At 41.9% G+C, this 21114-nt stretch overlaps 1 protein-coding gene and 1 long non-coding RNA gene across 3 annotated transcripts in view; one reads left to right on the top strand and one right to left on the bottom strand.

The window, feature by feature from the left end:
• Positions 1–15608, bottom strand: part of LOC144724084 (uncharacterized) — a 73833-nt gene extending 58225 nt beyond the window's left edge. For both annotated transcript variants that reach the window (XM_078602949.1, XM_078602950.1), the window contains exons 1-7: positions 15463–15608; positions 13284–13397; positions 7946–7987; positions 6145–6180; positions 4442–4477; positions 2704–2739; positions 1492–1518 (exon numbers count right to left, since the gene is read on the bottom strand). In XM_078602949.1, coding sequence (XP_078459075.1) covers positions 1492–1518; positions 2704–2739; positions 4442–4477; positions 6145–6180; positions 7946–7987; positions 13284–13397; positions 15463–15493 — 322 coding nt within the window. In that variant the 5' untranslated portion in view covers positions 15494–15608. The remainder of the gene's footprint in view (positions 1–1491; positions 1519–2703; positions 2740–4441; positions 4478–6144; positions 6181–7945; positions 7988–13283; positions 13398–15462) is intronic.
• A 4071-nt stretch (positions 15609–19679) lies between these two features.
• Positions 19680–20819, top strand: LOC144724170 (uncharacterized). Its single transcript, XR_013586447.1, has 2 exons — positions 19680–19769; positions 20546–20819. It is a non-coding gene; the product is annotated as an uncharacterized LOC144724170 (long non-coding RNA).
• The last annotated feature ends 295 nt before the right edge of the window (positions 20820–21114 follow it).

Raw genomic sequence — 21114 nt, 5'->3', positions numbered from 1 at the left:
AGGAAAGCTTACGGGTTGATAGACTAAAAGATGTCGATATATTTTAGGAGATATGGAATCGAAGGCAATTTATTACCCATATTGTTCCAAAAAAGTGACTGGTAAGCTATGACATGATTACATTTTATTGACTTTTGCACCAACACTTTCTGTAAAAACGAGCAGTGTCGCTTTAAACACTGCTGGATAACATTGGTATCACGTCAGATTATCTGAACTACTGAACAGTATTTATCTTTTTTGTGGATATATGGAATAAATGTTTAGATTTTATTTTAGTTACATATGTATGTAACAATACAGGACCAAAATAATACAAAACAAGGGAGGCTTGTGAACGGATGAATGTATGCCACTGTATTCCACAGCCTTGAAAATGTGATGTCTGTCATTAATTACTGATGCATTGCTTCATGGGTTGTATATATTGCTGCTGTTACGTGTTCTTTTATGATTGATATTTTCTCACGAACCATGAATATATTCACATACGTTTTCCTTCTTCAAATTATACGCAATGTTAAGAGGATGAAGTTGGGACTGTTACAGAAAACACAAACTATAAACATTACAACTGCGATAGTGTTGAATTGTAGGAAATTAATTAATAATTCTGTAGCCGGTTTCAATGCAAATTCTGTATCCTTTGCATCGTGAAAGGAGCTTCGAAGTACAAAAAATTAACCCGTAAAAACAAAGTTTTTCACTATAAATCCTTTATATGCGTGGCATCGGTTTTATTTTATTATTCATTTCTGTTTTTCTTGAGTAAGAGTTTCATTTTTATCACATTGGTTTTTTAAATTAAATATGAAAAAAATTTTTTCCTAAAAAGTAGAACATTTTGGAAAAAAAATTTCCCGAAAAAAAATTGTCATGCACAACGAGTCTGTGTGCAAAATGTCAGCTCGATTGGATCACGGGAAGTGGGTTAAAAAACGACCGAAAGATTTGCACGGTCGTAAGCGCGCAAGCAAGCAAGCAAGTGAACTTAATATAAAGGATTTAAAAACGACCGAAAGATTTGCACGGTCGTAAGCGCGCAAGCAAGCAAGCAAGTGAACTTAATATAAAGGATTTAACAAAGTTTATTTCCCGCTCAATTTTATCATTGAGGAGATGTCCACCTCTCGTCTACAGCCTTGAGTCAGTGGCAGAAATTCCACATTCCTAGAGCAACGGAAGTTTATCCAAAGGACAACGAAATTACTTAGTACTTGCCAAAGCTATTGTATAGCGTATTATTATTCTCAGAGTTGAACAGGTTCACCAAATCAAGTAAAACGGCTAATTTAATAAGTTCGGTTTTTATGCATTCGTGACTGGGCCAAGGACATCAACTCGCCACACGTGAGAACCCAGTTTCATCACAGGTGCCATGGGCCTGTATTTGAACCCAGAAAGGTCGTGAATGCCACCTCAGTACTTTGACCTCTGAGCAGCATGGCCACTTCTGTGATGCAACTTTTAAATATACAGAAAGGTACCTACTCTCTTGTTTTGGAGATGGAGCTGCGCCTGAAGTGGACAAAAAATGGACAGAAAAATGTAATTACATTACACATTATTATGATGATTATTACGGTATTTCACAAAGCAAAGTCATTATTTTAAAAAAATATATTCTTGGGCCTATTATAGTGCACATATCGTGCACGTTGCATCATTAATGGTGCATCAAGGTCAAAATTATTTATTTGCTCAAATGAACATTGAGGCAGTGCTGACGTACTGTTTACAGTCATGAACCAGTGGTGAACATTCCATAGTCCTATGACAAGGGGAAGTCTATCCATAGGACAACCACTGTTGACTCAATCAAAAACACGTCATAATCAACGATTTTTGGGTTTAGATCGCGTTATTTATAAATGTGTCGTAACCCTCCACCACCCGACACGGCCAATCAGTAAAAAAAGTGTCACGTTGACAAAAGACAAATAGTTCACTGCTTTAGCCCACCGGTGTGTTGAAGCGTGAAACCACAACATTTACAATTTGAGTACGACGTTTCGCTGGTAATTGCATCCAGCATCATCGGGCAATTCGGCGAATTGCCCGATCGGCGAATTGCCCGATGATGCTGGATGCAATTACCAGCGAAACGTCGTACTCAAATTGTAAATGTTGTGGTTTCACGCTTCAACACACCGGTGGGCTAAAGCAGTGAACTATTTGTCTTTTGTCAACGTGACACTTTTTTTTACTGATTGGCCGTGTCGGGTGGTGGAGGGTTACGACACATTTATAAATAACGCGATCTAAACCCAAAAATCGTTGATTATGAACAATATTGGTCGCGAAAGCCTACGTGTTAAAAACACGTCATATCGTCAAATCAATGTTATTATTATCCTAAGACTTTGACATTTTTTTACAAATTAAGTAAAAAGGATAATTTAATTTTAGATTTGAAGTTTTCGTGACTGCAAGGATCCATACTCTTTGGGTCTTTCGGTAAAGTTACGTAGGAGCAGATTGATGGAGACTTGAAGATAATTTAATATAATAGGTTTTCATGAAACCATTCGTGACTGGCTTAAGCACATCAATTCGTCCCACTTGAGAATCCAGTTTAGTCACAGGTGGCGTGGACCCGATTTTGAACCCAGAAACTCAACAGCACCACCTCAGTAGTTTGACCTCTGAGCCTCCTGGCTACTTCTATGCTTGGAGCTTTCAAGTGAAGAGAAAGGCACCTACTTTGTGGTGTCTTTTGAGTTGTCGCCTTCGCTGTGGCTGATGTGGAAACAAGAAAGACGTAAGTATGAATTACTTGAAGTAAGACCATTTCATATTGCGCACTCCAGTCCATTACGAATGCGCATTGGTCTGGTCCAACCCATGTGAGACTAGGCTCTAAGGAAAGCTGTCTCGGGTGTGGACCAATCAACTTCAAGGACAGTGCACATTATCAGAGTTATGTTTTTTGTTTGCATTATGACTGCAGGTATTGTGGTCTATGCAAACATGACTCCTCGTAAAAAAAGGTGTCAGTTTTGTTGCCAGATAAAAGGGTAAAAAACCAATTATCAACAACACTGTTTTGAGTCTGCAGGGGAACTGGCTCAGACCCAGGGATGGATCCCGAACGTGAGCTGGTAGCGTGCTCCAGGTCTTTCGGCCGGATACCCTGAAACTGCGCTGGCCGTATCGCACGCGAGGTTTACACACAGCGGGTACAGCAGCAGGTCGCCGCGAGCTGCGTGTCTTAGTCGGAGTACATTTGGGTGTGTTGAAACTGTTACGCACTGATCGGCGAGATAGGATGGAGCAGATTGATGTAGACTCTTAAAGACGAGTAGTCAGAATTGATACGTGATCCTGTATTTAATAGGAAGCCAGTGCAGCTCATCACGTATCAAACTCGTGACCGGATCATATTTAAACATGATTATTATGGTGTTTCACAAACAAAGTGATTTTTTTTTCATCCTGGAGTCTATTTTAGTGCAAATATGGTCCACATTGCATCATGAACGGAGCATCAAAGTCAAAGTGATTTCATGCTTAAATGAGCATTGGGGCAGTGTGCCTATCGTGTTTACATGCCTGAGCCCTTGGTGAACATTCCACATTGCTATGGTCTAGGCAATTCTATCCATAGAACACAATCATTGTTCACCCAAACCATAAAACGTACAATTGTAAAAAAAATAATGTTTTGATTTAAAGCTTTCGTAACTGCAGGGATTCATATTCTTGGTTCTTTCGGTAAAGTCACGTAGAAGGGAAATACTAAAATAAGAATAAAATATAAAACAATAACATTCTCACGACGTTTCGACTGCAAAACAAGCAATCATCATCAGGTGTGAAATCCACAGCAAGAACATTTAACGTCGTGAGAATTGTATTGTTTTAGATTTTTATTATTTTATTATTTCCCTTCTTCGTGATTTTACCAAAAGAACCAAGAATTTATTGTTATTATTCACAGCGTTGTAATTTTTTTTACCAAATCAAGTAAAAGGGTAAATTTTATAGAATCGCATTTTTTTTGCACGGTCATTCGTGACTGATCCGGGAACATCAAGCCAGTGACACTTGAGAGCCCATCATAGTCACAGGCGGCCTGCAGCTGCATTTGAACCCAGGAACTCATTGATACCACCTCCGTTGTTTTCATTTTCACCTCTGAGCTACCAGTGATGTCACTTATAAATACAGGGTGCTGCAAAAAAATGTTAACATCTATATGAGACTATCGTTTTTAATGGTAAAAAGAACGGATACTACACTGTAACATGATAAGAAATGTATGTTCATAGGTTCAAAAAGTCAAAGAGTCTCCACTTGTTCGCCATCGTTGTCAACACAGGCCTGGAATCTTCTCCAGGTGGTCTCCAGAGCCCGGAGGCACATTTATTTAGGTATTGTTGCAAATTCTCAGAAGTGTTAACATGTGTTTGAAGCACCCTATATACAGAAAGGTACATACTCAGTGTTTTATTTGTGGGTGTCGCTTTAGCTGTGGCTGATGTGGGGGGGAGGGGGAAAACAATGACATAAACATTAATTCTTTTAAACATCATTATTGTTGTGGTGTTTCTAGGAATAAAAATACTTTTACAATTTTTAAGTTATTTCAGTGCAAAGTGGTACATGTTGCATAGTAAATGGAGCATCAAAGTCAAAAGTCAAAGTGATTTCTTCGCTCAAACGAACATTGAGACAGTGCGCCTCTAATGTTTACAGCCCTGTGCCCGTGGTGGAAATTCCACGTTCTTGTGGCAAGGGCACGTGTATCTATAGGACAAAAACTGTTATTAACTCAAACCAAAAAAATGATTATTGTAAAACCAATTCCATTATCATATTTTCTTCCAAAAGTGTTTTGTTATCAAAAAAACAATTCAGGTACACAGCACAGAGGATATGAAACCAGGTTGACACCAGCACAAACACATTACAGATTACAGTGAAATGGAAACCTGTCAAAACCACACGATTCAATGAACTGTTGCAATAAACTCTACAACCCCCTGGTGCACGTAGAGCAAGAGGCAGGAGAAGGGGGGATAAGGAAGGGGGAAGGGGGGGTGCCTAAATGCCCTAATGAATGCTCTTTAAGAATCAATGACCCCAATGGAGGAGAGGCAGAGGTCGCAAACGGATTTTGATTCCTTACCTGTACCCGTACCCGGCCGCACCAGGGTCGCAAACGGGTACCCGTACCCGTACCCGGCCGTACTCGTACCCTACCCGTACCCGACCGGGTACGGGTAGGGTACGGGTATCGGGTACCTGATTGCGACCTCTGGGATGAAGCCATGTTGCAGGCGCGGGTGGGTTGATTCTAGGAACTTGAATTGTGAGAAGAGACAAGACGTTGGGAAATGAGTGACAAACAGTTACTCACCAGTGACTCACGGTCTACCCGTACCCGTACCCGGCCGCACCAGGGTCGCAAACGGGTACCCGTACCCGGCGGGGTACGGGTAGCCGGGTATCGGGTAAGGTACGGGTATCGGGTACCCGGTTGCGACCTCTGAGGAGAGGTAGTGAAGGAGTTTCATGTTTGGTGGTAGGATTCCTCTCTGCCCCTTGGTTTTGCACTTCGATGCTATAGAGCGGCAATTTTTTTCCCCCATTTATTGGCCCATTCCTGCAGTGCATGCAATTTCCAGTTGGCTATAATGGTGCGTTTTGCCATAACATTGTATTTTGATCATTTTTATTATTCTCAGCATTGGAGATTTTTACTAAATTAAGTATGAGGGTAAGATGAATGATAGCTTTTGCGCAGTCATTGGTGACTGGGCCAAGAACATCAACTCACTACACTTGAGAACTCAGTTTAGTCATTGGTGGCCTCAACTTGAATTTTAACCCTGAAACTCATTGTATGTACGTGTTATGGTGAACTTCTTTCGCACCATACATAGTCAACCGTGCTAATCGCAGTTGCGGGGTAAGTACAGCAAACAAGACACAAAAAGCAGTTGTCAAAAATTTGTTTTGAATCTAGATTTAAAAGTGCATAGCTCCAGTGGCTTCCTAATATCGGAAGGAAGAGCGTTCCAGACGGCCGCAGAACCGCAACTAAAAGCGCGTGATGCGGTGACCGTCTTGGCCAGGTGACCTATAAGCCACGTGACCACTTCGCTCCTTGAGTCTTTAGTTAAGCAGAACGGTACCTACACGGTGGTGAGCCTGTAGTCGTCACTTGAGGAGCGGCTGAAGTGGACAAAAAAAAGACAAATAATATTATTATTTTGATAAACATTATTATCACGGTGTTTCTAAAAGCAATGTTACGTTAATCCTTCAGTCTATTCTAGAGTGCAAATTTTGGTGCATATTGAATCGTAAATGGTGAGGCGGTGCTTATGCATCTTTGTATAGCCCTGAGACCGTGGTGGAAATACCAGACTACTGTCATGGGTGAGTTTATCCAAATAACAAACCACTGATGACTTCCAACAACCACTTTGCAATAACTTACAAAGCTCACGAAGGCCTTGGTCCTCAGTACCTGCAGTCCCGTCTGGCCCCCCAGACGTCTGGTAGATCTACCTTGCGTTCCTCAGGCCAGGCCTTGCTAGCTCAAGCTAAAATATTTCATTCTACGCTGGGCGGTAGCAGGGGCCTTCTCCAAGTGTCGCGCCGAAGATTTGGAACTCTCTTACGCCGGCCCTCATATTGGCTGTGAGCACCAAACAGTTCAGGAACTCTGCAAGCCATATTTTTTCGTTTTAGTTTTCCTTGAGTGTGTCCTCTCATTTTGATGTTTGTACATGTGTCTTGATTTTATAGGTAGGAGGACTACGTTCGTTTAATTTATACCGTCAATTTCTGCGACGCCCTCTTTACTGGGGGCGAGTTTTGACTAAAAAAATTGTATTGAATTAATGAATGAAAGTATACACCCAGTGTATTGACTCCAAAGGAATGATGGGCTGAGTCAAACCCCAAACAATGATTTGAACCTGCAACGTTCTGGTCACAAATGGGTTTGATTTACCCACAGAGCCACCAGGCCAGAACACCTTGTTTCGTTGTTATGCCTTACCTGTTGGTTTTACGTGAATGAATTTAAATTGGTTGCTCTAACTTTTAGAACTCTTCCATTAATTAAAAATCGCTTTAACTATTATGGAAGGCAGCTCAATACATTTAGCTAATTCATAAATGCTTTCACCCTTTATTTCAATTAAACAATGTGCCAATTGTATATTTACATGAGAAAGGCTGACTTGAGTTTGATGACTCTTTTCAGAATGTTCCTGTCTGAGGATGTTTGGCTATTTCCATTAAAGAAGTATTTGGCATGTGGGAGGAAATGGGAGCGACCCTTAGAAAACCCCACACGCACCAGGGGATAGCACTCAAAGTTCCACGCAGATAATATACAATAGGCAAAATATATATATGTGTATGTGCAATGAGTGTACAAATTCCATCGTTTGACCGTACCCACTGATGTATTGTAATCTTCTGTCACGTTACCGACTGTGCAATCAGACATGGAAGTTCATATATTTAACTTTTATTTTATTTACCCCTAACCTTTGGGTGTGTGTGTATATATATATGTATCAAGCGCCATATAGGTTTATCTCGCTTTCATATTTCATGAGTTTCAAAGTGTATTTACTCAGCAATAACACGTAAAAAAAATACTTGGCAAACAGTTTAGGTGTCGTTCCTACTATGTACGTATGTGTGTATGAGAATAGGTTTTTCCCTTTTTCTTGCAACAAAACAGGTGTTGAGATGTTAAAACACCAAACTGAAACATTTTTGAAGCTGTTAACATACATTTATTTTCATGTTATAATGTATTATCCGTTCTTTTTCCATTAAAGACGATAGTCCCTTATAAGTGTTAACATATTTTTGAGGCACCATGTATATATCTGTCGTTTTATGATAACGATTTTATTGTGTCAATATATCAATATACATATTGATTGTTCTATCTCCAATAGAGAGTACTTACATGATGAAGCTTCTTTTTCTTGGGTTGCGTTTGAAGTTGAGCCTGTTAAATGAAAAACATTTAAAAAAATCAATTTAATCTTTATGATTATAATCGAAGTGTCTCACTCAGCAAAGTAAATTTGCATCATTTTGAAGGCTATTTCAGTAAAACTTTGGAATACATTGCAAAGTGAATGGAACATCGAAGGATAAAAGTCAAACTGATTTCCTGCTCGAATTAGCACTGATGTGGTGCTCACCTTCTGTTTGCAACCCTGAGCAAAAGTAGCGGAAATTTGATGTTACAACGGTGGGGCCAAAGTCTCTCCCATGGACAACAACTGTAGATCTCCCCACAAAGTGGCACTGATTTTACCAACCGAGGAGGGATGATGGGCTGACTCAACCACCTTTCAATCGCGTGGCTCTCACTCCTGCCTCTTGCTCTACGTAAGTGCAACACTTATGTTGATGCATCCCTCACGAATGCACATTAAGCTCAACACACTCGTCCATAACACTGCTCTAAAAGGGAAACAATACATATTAGGTGATTTTTTTTTTGTAACTGGCCCTTGTTCACAGCACTCTGAAGAAGGGCCATTGGACGAAATTATGTTGTTTTTTGTTGTTGTAATATGTGCTTTTGCACGACAACCAACGCTGTGACACACTGAGAAATGTGTCTTTCTTTGTCTCCTCGGCACTCTGGCCTCTAGAGGTGCATGGCCGAGCAACCTTCATCAAAGGGAACTGTGTGCGGAAATTCGGGCGGACGTCGTGGAAATCCAGCCTTAAAGTCCATTTACAGATATTCTCTGGGTCTTATGGTAAAGTCGCGTAGATAGGTTCAAAGAAAATAACAAAATGCTACGACGTTTCGATCGCAACACAAGCGTTCGTCATCAGGAAGAGGGGGTTAGCTTCTATAGGGAAACTGTTTATAAAGGTTTGAAATGCGCGTAGCCCAAATGTCAGCAGCCAATGTTAGTGTGGGCAGCGACCACGGCGGTGGTGAGTTTTCCACCAATCAAAGGGCTCCCAAGTAAAAATTATCATGTTAATGTAAAATCGTTGAGCGGCCTCCACGGCCAGCGCTCTGAGGTGGCTATGTTAATGTGAGAGATTGGCCTGTTAATGCGTGATCGCAGAGCAGCAAACCTCGATGAATGCTTGTGTTGCGATCGAAACGTCGTCGTTTAATTGTTATTTTCTTTTTGAACCTATCTACGCGACTTTATCGAAAGACCCAAAGAATATGAATTCCTGCAGTCACGAAAGCTTTTAGTCCATTTACAGAGTTTTAAACATAAGTCAATTTAGAGAGATGCGTTACATCAGGCGAGATCTGGTTTCTTCTCAAATCCCATTGCGAACAATGTACGAAAAAAACAAGTGCACTTTTTTGTTACGAATGATCGGACGTTAAGGCCACCATCTCAGCCATCCTCTTCCCAATCTAAAGTTGAATGTGAGACATTTATAGCATTCTTCACAGACAAAATGTACAACATCCGAACTCCGGCCCATCTCATCTCGCCCCCCCCCCCATACACCATTCTCATAATGTGTTTTTGTGGTTGCCCCTTCAACGGTCGTGAGATTTTATCTCTCAGTTCATTCCCCGTACCAAATCCATTCAAGAATATTCCATTTTACTCTACCCAAATGTCACCAATATTTGCAATCAATCTCCCAGGTCTGGCATTGTCTCTTTGACCTTCAAACTGGCAGCTGTCACCTCCCACCTGAAAAAAGACTGTGGCCTCGACTCTTGAGGTTCCAAATAACTATCGCCCAATCTCCAATCTACTCTTCATATCCAAGGTGCTCGAATGCCTGGTTGCTTTGAAGTTGAACCACCATATCTCTTCTAATACACATCACTGAAACAGCTCTGGCTAAAATGGTGAATGGCCTTTGGATCACTGCTGACTAGCTCACCCAGTAATCTCATTTTGCTGGTTCTGAGTTCAGCCTTTGTTTACACCATCGACCATGACATCTTGATTTACTACTTGGGAAGCATCATCGGGGTCTCAGAAACTGTGCTCCATTGGTTGAGATCTTATTTGTCTAATTGGGGACGGTTCGTATCCACGTGAGATTTTAAATCTGCCCCCAGCGCTATTTCATCTGGGGATCCTCAGGGGTGCCGTTCATGACCCTCTTCTCTGTTGTATTCATACAGGTCCTCTGGGTCACATTTTCCGACATATTGGCCTAAAATGTTATTATAATGTGCACGACACATTTCGGCCACTGGCTTCCTTCAACAGTTGGATGTAACAAAAACTTCCTCCAGTTTAAAAGTGTCAAAGCAGAGGCGATGCTCATCTGATCACCCCCACAAACTACAAAAAGCTGCATGCTTCAGCATTATGATCGAGGGCCAGGTAATCCCTTTGGCACAGAAAGTCAGAAATCTAAGGGTTATCTGCGATCCCACACTGCCCTTAGAGGCTCATTGAAAATATCACAAAAACTCGTTTTTTCCATCTTAGGACCATCTCCCGTATCCAATGCCTTCTCTCTGCTTCAGATGAAGAGAAGATGGTTCATGCCTTCATTTAATCTCGCATTGACTGCTGCAATGGCTTTGTTCCTCGGTGTGGCTAGGATTCTCCTTAACAGCCTGCAGTGTGTTCAGATTGTGGCTGCTAGCGTGTTAACCAGAGTTCCTTCTTCAGATCACATTTTGCCTCGTGTTGGCCTCTCGGCACTGGCTTCCAGTTTCACCTACCATTCAGTTTCAACTTACATAGCTCTGAACCACCTTGCCCCAGCCGACATCAGAGACACACTGCTGCATCCATATGTCCCCTCAAGGTCACTAAGATCGAGGGAATCAGATATTCGCTGTGAGCCCAGGTTAAGGCTTCGGTCGATGGGCGACCAAGCTTTTTTTCCTGAGTAACCCTCAGACTCCGGAACTTTCTTCTGTGGACATCTTTAAAAAACATTTTTAAACGTATTTTCTTACTTAAGTTTCTTCGACGAGTGAATCAAGTCAGCATTTTTTTCCATTTATTATATATTTTCATTTCATGAGTTTTTTTTTATTCTGAGTGTTTCCTGCTCTGTCTTGAACATTGAGATCCTCGATAAAAGGCCGCTATATGAAGTAAATTATTATTATTACCATGTTGTAGTTTTAACCAAATGAGACTCTGAAAGGGATGATGAACGTATTGGGATTTCGGAATCAAAATATGTATTTATACTGCAGGAGGAATCCGATGAGCTATGAAGCGCTTTTTCACAGATGTCCAGTCGAGGCGGGTAAGAACGTTACGACAACACACCGTAACAAAAACACGACAGGAGTGCAAAGTACAAGCAAGGTAAACAATCACCCAAAGACAAACAAATACAACGAAACCATCCCCATCCAAGCAGACAAAGCCGACTGAGGTATTAACATTATCAATCCTAGATTATGTATTGACATTATTTTTCAAAAAGTGACATTCCAGTGCCGGAAGAGATTTCAATGTAGTAGGCATTTCAAAAGTGGGCAGAGGGCATTGAATTTGACAGGCAGACCTATATTGCATTCCTTGCTCCAGGAGCCATGTCGACTTGGCATAAGTGTTCTCACACAGTCAACGGAAGAGTCTAATCAGCACCGAGCAGCTGCGCTTGGGGTGAAACTCGAGGTTCCGAAGCACCTGTGTTCCCCATCACGAATAGGGAACTTGAAATATGACGTCGTCTTGTAGCCAACAGCTTGCACGTGTCTGGCGGCCATTTTTGAGTTACAAAACTACATTGCCGAATAGCTCTGCGCACTCTTGGGTTGTGTTCTTTTACATGTTTTAAAGATATTTTTACAAATTCTATACTTTGTTTTGAATTATCCATAACAAAGTCTGTTTGGGTTAGATCGCGTAAATGTGTTTGTCGTTAAACTCGGCACCGCTCGACACAGCAAATTAGTAAGGTTTGTCACGTGAACAAAACAGGCCAATCCGTTACTAGTTCAGCACAGTGGTGTGTTGGAGAGTAAACTCACAACATTTACAATTCGAGTGCGACGTTTCGACAGTTATTACAACCAGCCTCATCAGGTGACAGCCAGCAAAAACCTACATGTTAAACTGTTTTTAAATATGTTTTACCGCGTGTAAAAGACTCTGAGACACCCTATAAAAATATTATGATAATTGTAATTATTTCCCATTGTGTAGATTATATATACAGGATGGAGTTTTAATTCATAGACTGTTAATTGGCACCCTGTGGTTCCATCAACTAATCTGTCCACCAGTCTCATTATATTTAATATAATTACTGTAACTTTACTATTCATAATTTGCAGTGATTTACCCAGCCATTGCTGGTTATAAACATCCCCACGTCAATTCAGTCGTGTGGGTTGTTTGACCATACTTCACCACAGTGGTCAGTGTGGGTTGGTTGAAGTGGTAGCCAGGGGTGCATCAGTTAAAACTTAAAAATACTAAGCTATTTTTATCTTACCAGGTAAGGCTCACTGAGCTATATAACTTCTTTTTCAGAAGCGACCTGGCCACAAATGATAGCTCAACGACGTGGCATATCACGTGACAATTTATAGCAGCCAAATACTCTCAACGGATGTTTCTAAATGTAGAGGGAAAATCCGGAGGACCCGGAGAAAAATCCACGTGACCACAGGGAGAATATGCTGACTCCAAATATTCCGACATCGTCAGGGTCGGGATCGAATCCATGCCTCCTGCCTACCATGTGAGGTAGTTAACACCTCGCCATCTGATGTTAACGTTAATCATGGTTAAGAATCAGGCTCAGGTGACATCATTCAAAGTGCTGTGCGCGAACTACTCTGACACTGCTCCACCCCCATCATTATTGACAGGGGTGACGGCATGGTTATACAATAACAATTATTTTCCCAGGAAATCCCCACCACATCTCAATAATTATTTTTAAGGATGGTCCTGCAATTTGGGTTGTCTACACAATGGGATTCCATTAATGAGTGGCTTCTTTGTGAGAGGATGCCGGAGTACTTGGAGAAAATGGAGTGAGTGTTGTTCAGCAATGCTATCCCATGACAATCTCGCAGTCCCATGCCTACATCCCCTGTTAGAGCCTCGTGGTCACCCATGCATGTACAATTCAAGTGCTTAGCTTGGAATATCTGGCAAGATCGGATACATTTCGGATGACTTAGTCGGTGGCAACACGTGCATCTGTGTGTAATTGTAGTATCTCAATCAATGCACATTTTGTCTGTTTCTTCCTAATTTACACTCGACGCAGCAAAGCATCCAAAGGTGATCACCACGAAAAGCCGAGCAATGAACGCGTCGTTGACGTTTTCGAACGCTATACAGCCTGCAATCATTTACCTGTGCTTGATGTCATGGCGATTGTGCTTGATGTGGCGTTCGCAGAAGGCGTGGTGTTCGCAGAAGACGTATCATTTGAAGATGGGACATTGGTTTGTGCAACGCACACTGCGCCTGTGATGACAGTACAGCCAGCAATACGTTTCACGGGCCTGATTTTAAGTCAACCTTTTTATAAAAAGAAAAATTGCAATAAATTACAAAAAAAAATTTAAATAAATTACAAAGTCAGAACGAGACATGTCAAATACATTGCGAAGTGGATTGTTATTGTAAGTGGAGCTTGCTGTCTCTTATAGCTATGAAACCGTAGGGAAATGATACATGCTGGCAGGAAACATCTATAAGACAACTACTCTGACTATTATATTCTTGGTTCTTTCGGTAAAGTCACGTAGAAGGAAAACAATAAAATAATAAAAATATAAAACAATTAAATTATCACGACGTTTCGACTGCAACACAAGCAATCATCATCAGGTGTGAAATCCACAACAATAAATTTATAAAAAAAAGTGGCTTTAAATCAAAATTTACTCTGACTATTGTTATACAACATCCTATTTATATGCACTATAGTGTATACACATTTCACACTTTAAAAGTCAATGACAATCCTGCCACTATATAACAAAGAGTATGACCAATTACTCTCGTCAATTATCGTAACACATGGCCATGGTTTTAATTGCAAATTGTATTCATTGGATTAAATGGGAGAGAAAAAATACCCTTTGAAAAACATATTTTGATCGTCAAACTTAGGACACAGTTAAAACGTGCAAATAGAAAACATGGGTGGTATATAGAAGAAATAATGTGGTCACAAACAGGCGATAAGGAAACATGCTGTGAGTGGCCGTTAGTCTCGCGATTAGGTACAGATTATTATTATTTATATATTTGTTTGTTTCCTGCACCCCCGCAATTTTGTGCCATGATGGTAAAAAAAAATCCATTTATAATTCTCAAAGAGCAGCCCCTACATTCGGAATAAAATTTTGCAGAAATACATCTGAGATCCCTCTTCAGGAGACATCTTATTCACACATTAGAGGGTGCAGAACTTTTATACCTGACCTGCTGCTGAATCATGTTCATGGCACAACAGTGAAAAGTTTCATATTTTGTAAGTCTCACAACTAGATTTCAATTCAATTGATTGCAAAAACCAAATTAATCTTGACGGGGTTTTTTTTTGTGTCGTCTATACCGGGGCTGAGACCGATAAATTCAATGCTTTCGTGACTGCAGGGATTCGTATTCTTGGTTCTTTCGGTAAAGTCACGCAGAAGGGAAATCATAAAATAATAATAAAATATAAAACCAAAAAATTCTCACGACGTTTCGACTGCAACACAAGCAATCATCATCAGGTGTGAAATCCACAGCAAGAAAATTTGCTTGCTGAGAATTTTATTGTTTTATATTTTAATTTTACTTTTTTATTTCCCTTCTACGTGACTTTACCGAAAGAACTAATAAAAAATATATATTTTTTTTTTAAATCAAACTAATCCTGCTTACTACCATAGTAAAACATATTTTTAACCAATAGCTGTATTCCATGAACTACAAGTATTGTCGATAATATTTGTAATCAGATATCTTCACTAATTGTCACTTTACTTTTTGTTTTGCATTTTGAGGTAAAAAAAACAGATGTTCGCCATCACTGTCACTCTCATAATGTTACAATGCAGTATTTTGTATTCTGTATCTATCTAAAGCGAATGGTGTACAGCTTTCTGCCACACATAAAAAATACCATGAAATGAAAAGTTTTAAATCTATACATATCACAAGAGTAATTTAATCAGCCTAATTATGAATAAACGTTGAATACTAATGATCCGTCAGTTTAACATTAGTTGACATTGATTTTTATTTTATTTTCCACAGCATACAAAAAACATTTCTTCGTTGACACTTAATCAAAAATGTCGTTGTCAAAGCTCACATATACGCGACATGAACATACATTCTTAGCCAAAAACGATTGCCAGCCAAATCTGAAAAGTTTACAGAAGCCCTTAAAAGCAAACATTTCTGCGTTCCAACAGACGGGCAACGCCTTAAAAGCGTAAGCCTAATTTATCGTTGCCACAATTAATCATCCGAAGGTGCACGTAACAATCCGATGATGAGACAGGGTACCTGCAAACCAGGGTTTACTCACCAAGCAGTCCAAAGATGAGCAGACGATACATTTTCGTAGAAAGTAAATGAAAATAAATGTAATGTCTGGGGTGGGGGGAAAAAAAAATGGTGCGCGGATCTCTGAAAGAAAGCTAGCTACCGTGTTGTACGTTTATAAAGATGGGGTTGACTTTATCTAAGTGAGCAGAGTTTCCTGTCGCCTACACCGTACAGCCCTTACTTCCGCAAAACTCTGGCTCACACACTCACACACAATCTGCGCAGCAGATGCGGGGACCATGTGGAATAATTAAGAAAAAGAATCACAAAGCACACACCCCAAAATATTGTTTGATGTGCTTCAATCATTCCAGTTATACTTTTTGTATACTGCATATATATGCAGTTGAACCGTTAATTTAGAATTTGCCCTGTGAGCTAAGAAGCTCTTGAATCGGGTTTGATCAACAAAAAAAATGTAAAATTAAAAACACAACGTTTGCAACAGGTCTCATGAAACTTAAAAATTAAATGAATACAGCAATTAAAAAAGTCAACACATTTAAACAATTTTCAATATATTGCTTAGTTATAAATTAAATACTTAACTAAAGTGAACATTACGATTCGATAAACATATTGCAAAATAGTGCATCTAGAGTGAGGAAAAAGATTCGATAAAATATTGCAAATCAAGGAATAGAAGCGCCTTTGGTAATGATAATCATATTTTAGCCGGAATACCCTTTGAGATGGTACATATCGTTTGCAAGGGTGTCCAGGATGCCAAGTGACACATACAGACACCGAATCACACATTTTTGATAAATTCCATATTCAGTGCATGTTTATACAATTTCGTGTACTTTAATTCTGAGGTGTGTCTGCCTTTTACCTGGTAATCATAAGTAACCAGTAAATATGCCAACGTTGAAACAACGTTGGACCAACAAACCATGGTCACTGGGTACTTTAGACAAAAGTTCCGTGTTCGAACAAAATATTTTAGGAAAACATACCTAGGATTTTATAATCCTGCAATTGTAATAACAATACAAGATTCACATTTACACGATTGGTACTTTGTGCTGTCACGGCAGATGGAATTGCGGATTTGGTGTGATAATTAATATACATTCTCCAACATGTATTAACCGAGTGTGATATTTTCACTGCAAATATTGTGCATGACGCAGTGGTCTAAATTAAAACGGGACATTTGTTCAAATAATCACTTTCATATATTATTAAGAGCCACCTTGGGATTTTGAATTTGTGCTGAGAGAGGATGTTTGTTGTTACATTTAATATTTTTGTTTACTGCGTGGTGATCCGGTATTTTTTGCGGGGTCTGTTGAATGGTGTTTTTTCTTTCAGTAATATATATTAAATCGATAAATAAAACCCATTATCATCAGCAACGATCAATCCACTGCTGGAGAATGGTCACCCCAAGCCACCGTGATCTTTCACAGTCCCCCAACGATACAATCCAGCGCAACACGTTAGGTTTTCGTGACCAATATTATTCATAAATGTGTCGTTAAACCCCGCCACCACCCGACACAGCCAATTTTGTAAGATTTGTTACGTAAACAAAACATGCCAATTGGTTACGAGTTCAGCACACCGGTGTGTTGGAGAGTAAACCCACAACATTTACAATCCGAGTACAACGTTGTGGATTCACTCTCCAACACACCGGTGTGCTGTACGAGTAGTGAATTGGCACGTTTCGTTTAACGTGACCAGCCTTACGTTACAATTCACCGCACTGCCTGGCGAGCCGATTTATTCTCGTGCGCTGGCCACCGTTCCATCGAGCGACGTGTCCTACCCAAGCCCCACTTACTTACTTTTCTTAAAAGTCAGAATCGTGCCGATAACCTTTGTACGTTTTGCAGATCCATGGCGGCTAGTCCCCCCCCCCCCCCTTTCTATATAATTTAATGTATTTCCAAAAATGCTTCTTTCTACGCTTCTTTGTACATTGTTCGGTTTTAATGTTCCATTTATGCGATGCAGTAGAAGCCCGATATGAACACACCTTAAATAAGCACAGTTGGGGTATAAGCAACGCATCATCACGTCATTCTTGTGGGGGCGCAAGGCAAAGGGCAACTTGGAAATAAGCTCAGAGGTAGAGCAAGAGGCTCGCAATCGCCAGGCTGTGACTTCAAATCCTGGTTGGAGGGGGGGCGGGGGGCTTCTCTCGGTCCATTATCTCACTGGGGTCACTATAAAACAAGTGCCACTTTGTGCGGGGAATTCAGCAGTGGTTGTCCTATGGAACGACTTGCCCTCGCCATGGGAATGTCGAATTTCCACCACTGGCTCAGGGCTGTAAACAGAAGATGAGTGCTACCTTAATCATAATTTGAGAAGGAAATGTTGTGGCTTGGATCGTGACTCCAATATAAACACATTCCTGCGGAGGGAGCTGGTAGGAACGTTGGGTTGCTCAGTCAATGGCCAGGGTCAACGGCGGCGTGGTGTATTCCGCAAATATGCCCGACTGTGAGGGTGGGCACAAGCCGGCGTGAGTAGGTTAAACGTTGAGTTTTATAAGGGCACCACGGGGTGACCAGCCCCTCCCCACCCAGCCCCACCCTCCCACCCCCCACCCAGCGCCACCTTCCCCACCCAGCCCCTCCCCACCCTCCCCTCTCCACCCAGCCTCACCCATCCCATTTTTGGATGCACGACGGACGGACGGACACAATAATCCCCTGTGGGCTGGTGTAACCAGGAGGTTCTTACCAGTATAATAACTGATGTACAATATACTATTACAAAGGCAGGTGTACTAAACATGGCCCATTGTACAAGTGGCTCTAACAGGTGCCAGTTTGGTCACACGCCATATACAATGTTGCGATTGTACGTTGTTCATTATTTAACATCCCACAACTTCCTGATAACACACACTGAATTTTTCAGTCTGGGTGTGGCTCTTCAAGAGAGCGTAGCAAAATGGAAATCGTTGCAACACGATCGTTATGATTCGCAATACGCCATGGCCTAACAAACGCTATTCTGTTAAGCAACTGCACATGGTAAACGTTGGACATTCAGGCGTCACTGTGAACATGCCCACATGCACCACAAATTGACGGACATCGCTGCACGCACGGTGTTGCCCCCCTTTCCTCTCTCGTCCGTTTCGACGTCGGCGGCGTTCATGAAATTTACGCCCGTTTGCCAATCCACTGCTGGATAAGGGTCTCGCATTGTTCATCATGGGGTTAAATTTGGATTTAAAGCTTTCGTGACTGCAGGGATTCATCTTCTTTGTTCTTTCGGTAAAGTCACGTAGAAGGGAAATAATAAAATAATAAAAATAAAACATAATAAAATAACAGGTCTGTCGAGAAGACAGCGTCATTCAGACGCTGTCTTCTCGACAGACCTGTTCTTCACCAGAGGACGGCTGCTTGCGTTGTGGCCGAAACGTCGTGAGAATTATTTTATTATGTTTTATTTTTATTATTTTATTATTTCCCTTCTACGTGACTTTACCGAAAGAACCAAGAAGAATCATGGGGTTGTTGTTGTTGTTGTCAGTTGCCACTCGTCAATGATGTGCGTGCGTGCGCTGAACTTCTTTCGCGCCGTACGTAGCCAACCGTGCCAATCGTAGGTTACGGGACGGTGTGAGCCATGGTCGGGAATCGAGCCCAAAGGCAAAAGAATGTTCTTGCACAAGCACTGCCAGTGCACTGCCAGTGCAGTGCCAGTGCAGTGCCAGTGCAGTGGGCCCTCGTGGTGGTGTTGTGATTTCGGGTTGTACCGCGCGTGCTCTCCGGTGTGATCCTGAGAAGCTCCCGGCACGTGGAACGAAACGTCGGACATCATGTCGAGCAACACGCGGTGCAGCCCAAAAACACACCGGAGAGCCAGTCCCCCCCCCACATTGTGTCATGACGACTCATGACGATGACAGTGGCAGCTGTGAAATGTATGATCCTTTGCCACTCCACTGCTGAATGAAGGCCTCCCTCGTGCTGTGTATGTGGTGGGGGGGCCTGGTTGACATGTACTTCACCACACTGTTAGCCGTGGCACTGCGCCCACTGACTCAAACTGCGTGGTTGACTTCCTTCTTTCATCGTCATCGTCGTCGTCACTGCGGTCGTTCGGCACCGTCGTTTATTATTCATATCGCACGAAATACGACGCAAAAAAAAAGGTGAGTCACACACCAACGGCGAGAACGTTAAGTTGCGACGGACAAATGAAACCTTCAAAACCACGATCCATCAAGCAACAATAGCTGGTGGCAACAGCGATCGTCAGCGACAGAAGCATTGGAGGGAATCGACCACTGGAAGCAATTACCCGCACAAGGTACATTAATACTGGTAGGAACCTCCTGGTTACACCAGCCCACAGGGGATTATTGTGCCCGTCCGTCCGTCGTGCAGGGAGGGAGTGGGTGGGGAGGGAGGGGAGTGGCTGGGTGGGGAGGGTGGGGAGGGGCTGGGTGGGGAGGGTGGGGCTGGGTGGTGAGGGGCTGGTCACCCTGTGGTGCCCTTATAGAACTCAACGTTTAACCTACTCACGCCGGCTTGTGCCCGCCCTCGCAGTCGGGCATATTTGCGGAATACACCACGCCGCCGTTGACCCTGGCCATTGGCCGAGCAACCCAACGTTCCTACCAGCTCCCTCGGCAGCAGGAATGTGTTTTAGGGTCGAGTCCACGAAAGTTTCAAATATCCTCCACTGACGTTAGTCCCCGAACTCCGGGCAGCTGGGTTCACACTAACCACTGCGCTCCCTCCCCACCCGTTATCCACTGTTACACACAGACACTCAACGAACATCCAGGCGCTCGGATTGTGAGAGGAAGCAATGCGTTTGATTAATTATTTGGCCGCTATAAATTAACAAATGATAAGCCCCACTTCGTTGAGCTATTCATTTGTGGCCAGGTCGTTTGCAATAAATTAGTTATATTGCCCAGTGGGCGTTACCTGATTTAAAAAAAGATATATATAGTTTAATTTCGTTTTATCTTTGCTTAAAAAATAATGAAAACAAATTATTGGTTTACGCTTGGATGACTGCTTCAATTTCCGCTGAGTGGGATGACTCTTGATGTTTCATTTATGTACGGGACGCAGACGTCATTGGACAAGCGAGGAAGAGAGGTGATCATCTCCCTGTTGGGAGGAAGCGAAGGGCAGTTGCTGGGAAGTTGAACTGGGAAGTTGCACTGGGAAGTTGCACTGGCTGTGGCGTGAAATGTCAACGCGACTCGGGGCGGAATTGAAGAGGCGGTGCCCATTCAGCAAATGTGCAACCAACGAACGATGCGTTTGTGCAATACGTAAGCACACACATGCACACGTATTATGTAATAATTAAAAAAAAGTTTAAATAAAAAAATAAAACACGTATTATGTGTGTGTGTACTTACATACGTACGTGTTGTCCAGATAACCTAACAACTGTGCCACTATACTGGACAAAGTGCCTCTGCGTAAGATGCATGCATTCGCTTATCTAGAACGTCAGCAGGCGCTGCGTAAATGTATAACACACAATCTGAACAGAGATCTCAGGCATCTGGCTGTGTGCACGGTGCGGGCGTGTGCATGCTAGGGAGCGGTGGCGCAGTGATTAGCGCACTGCACTACAAACCCGGCCACCCAAGTTGGATTTCCGCTAACGGCCAATAACGGTGGTGGTG

The sequence above is a fragment of the Lampetra planeri genome, chromosome 19, assembly GCF_965212315.1.
Source record: "Lampetra planeri chromosome 19, kcLamPlan1.2.h2, whole genome shotgun sequence".
NCBI classification, from domain to species: domain Eukaryota; kingdom Metazoa; phylum Chordata; class Hyperoartia; order Petromyzontiformes; family Petromyzontidae; genus Lampetra; species Lampetra planeri.
The sequence above is the reverse complement of the archived record's forward strand: the minus strand, read 5'-3'. Positions and strand labels throughout refer to the sequence as shown.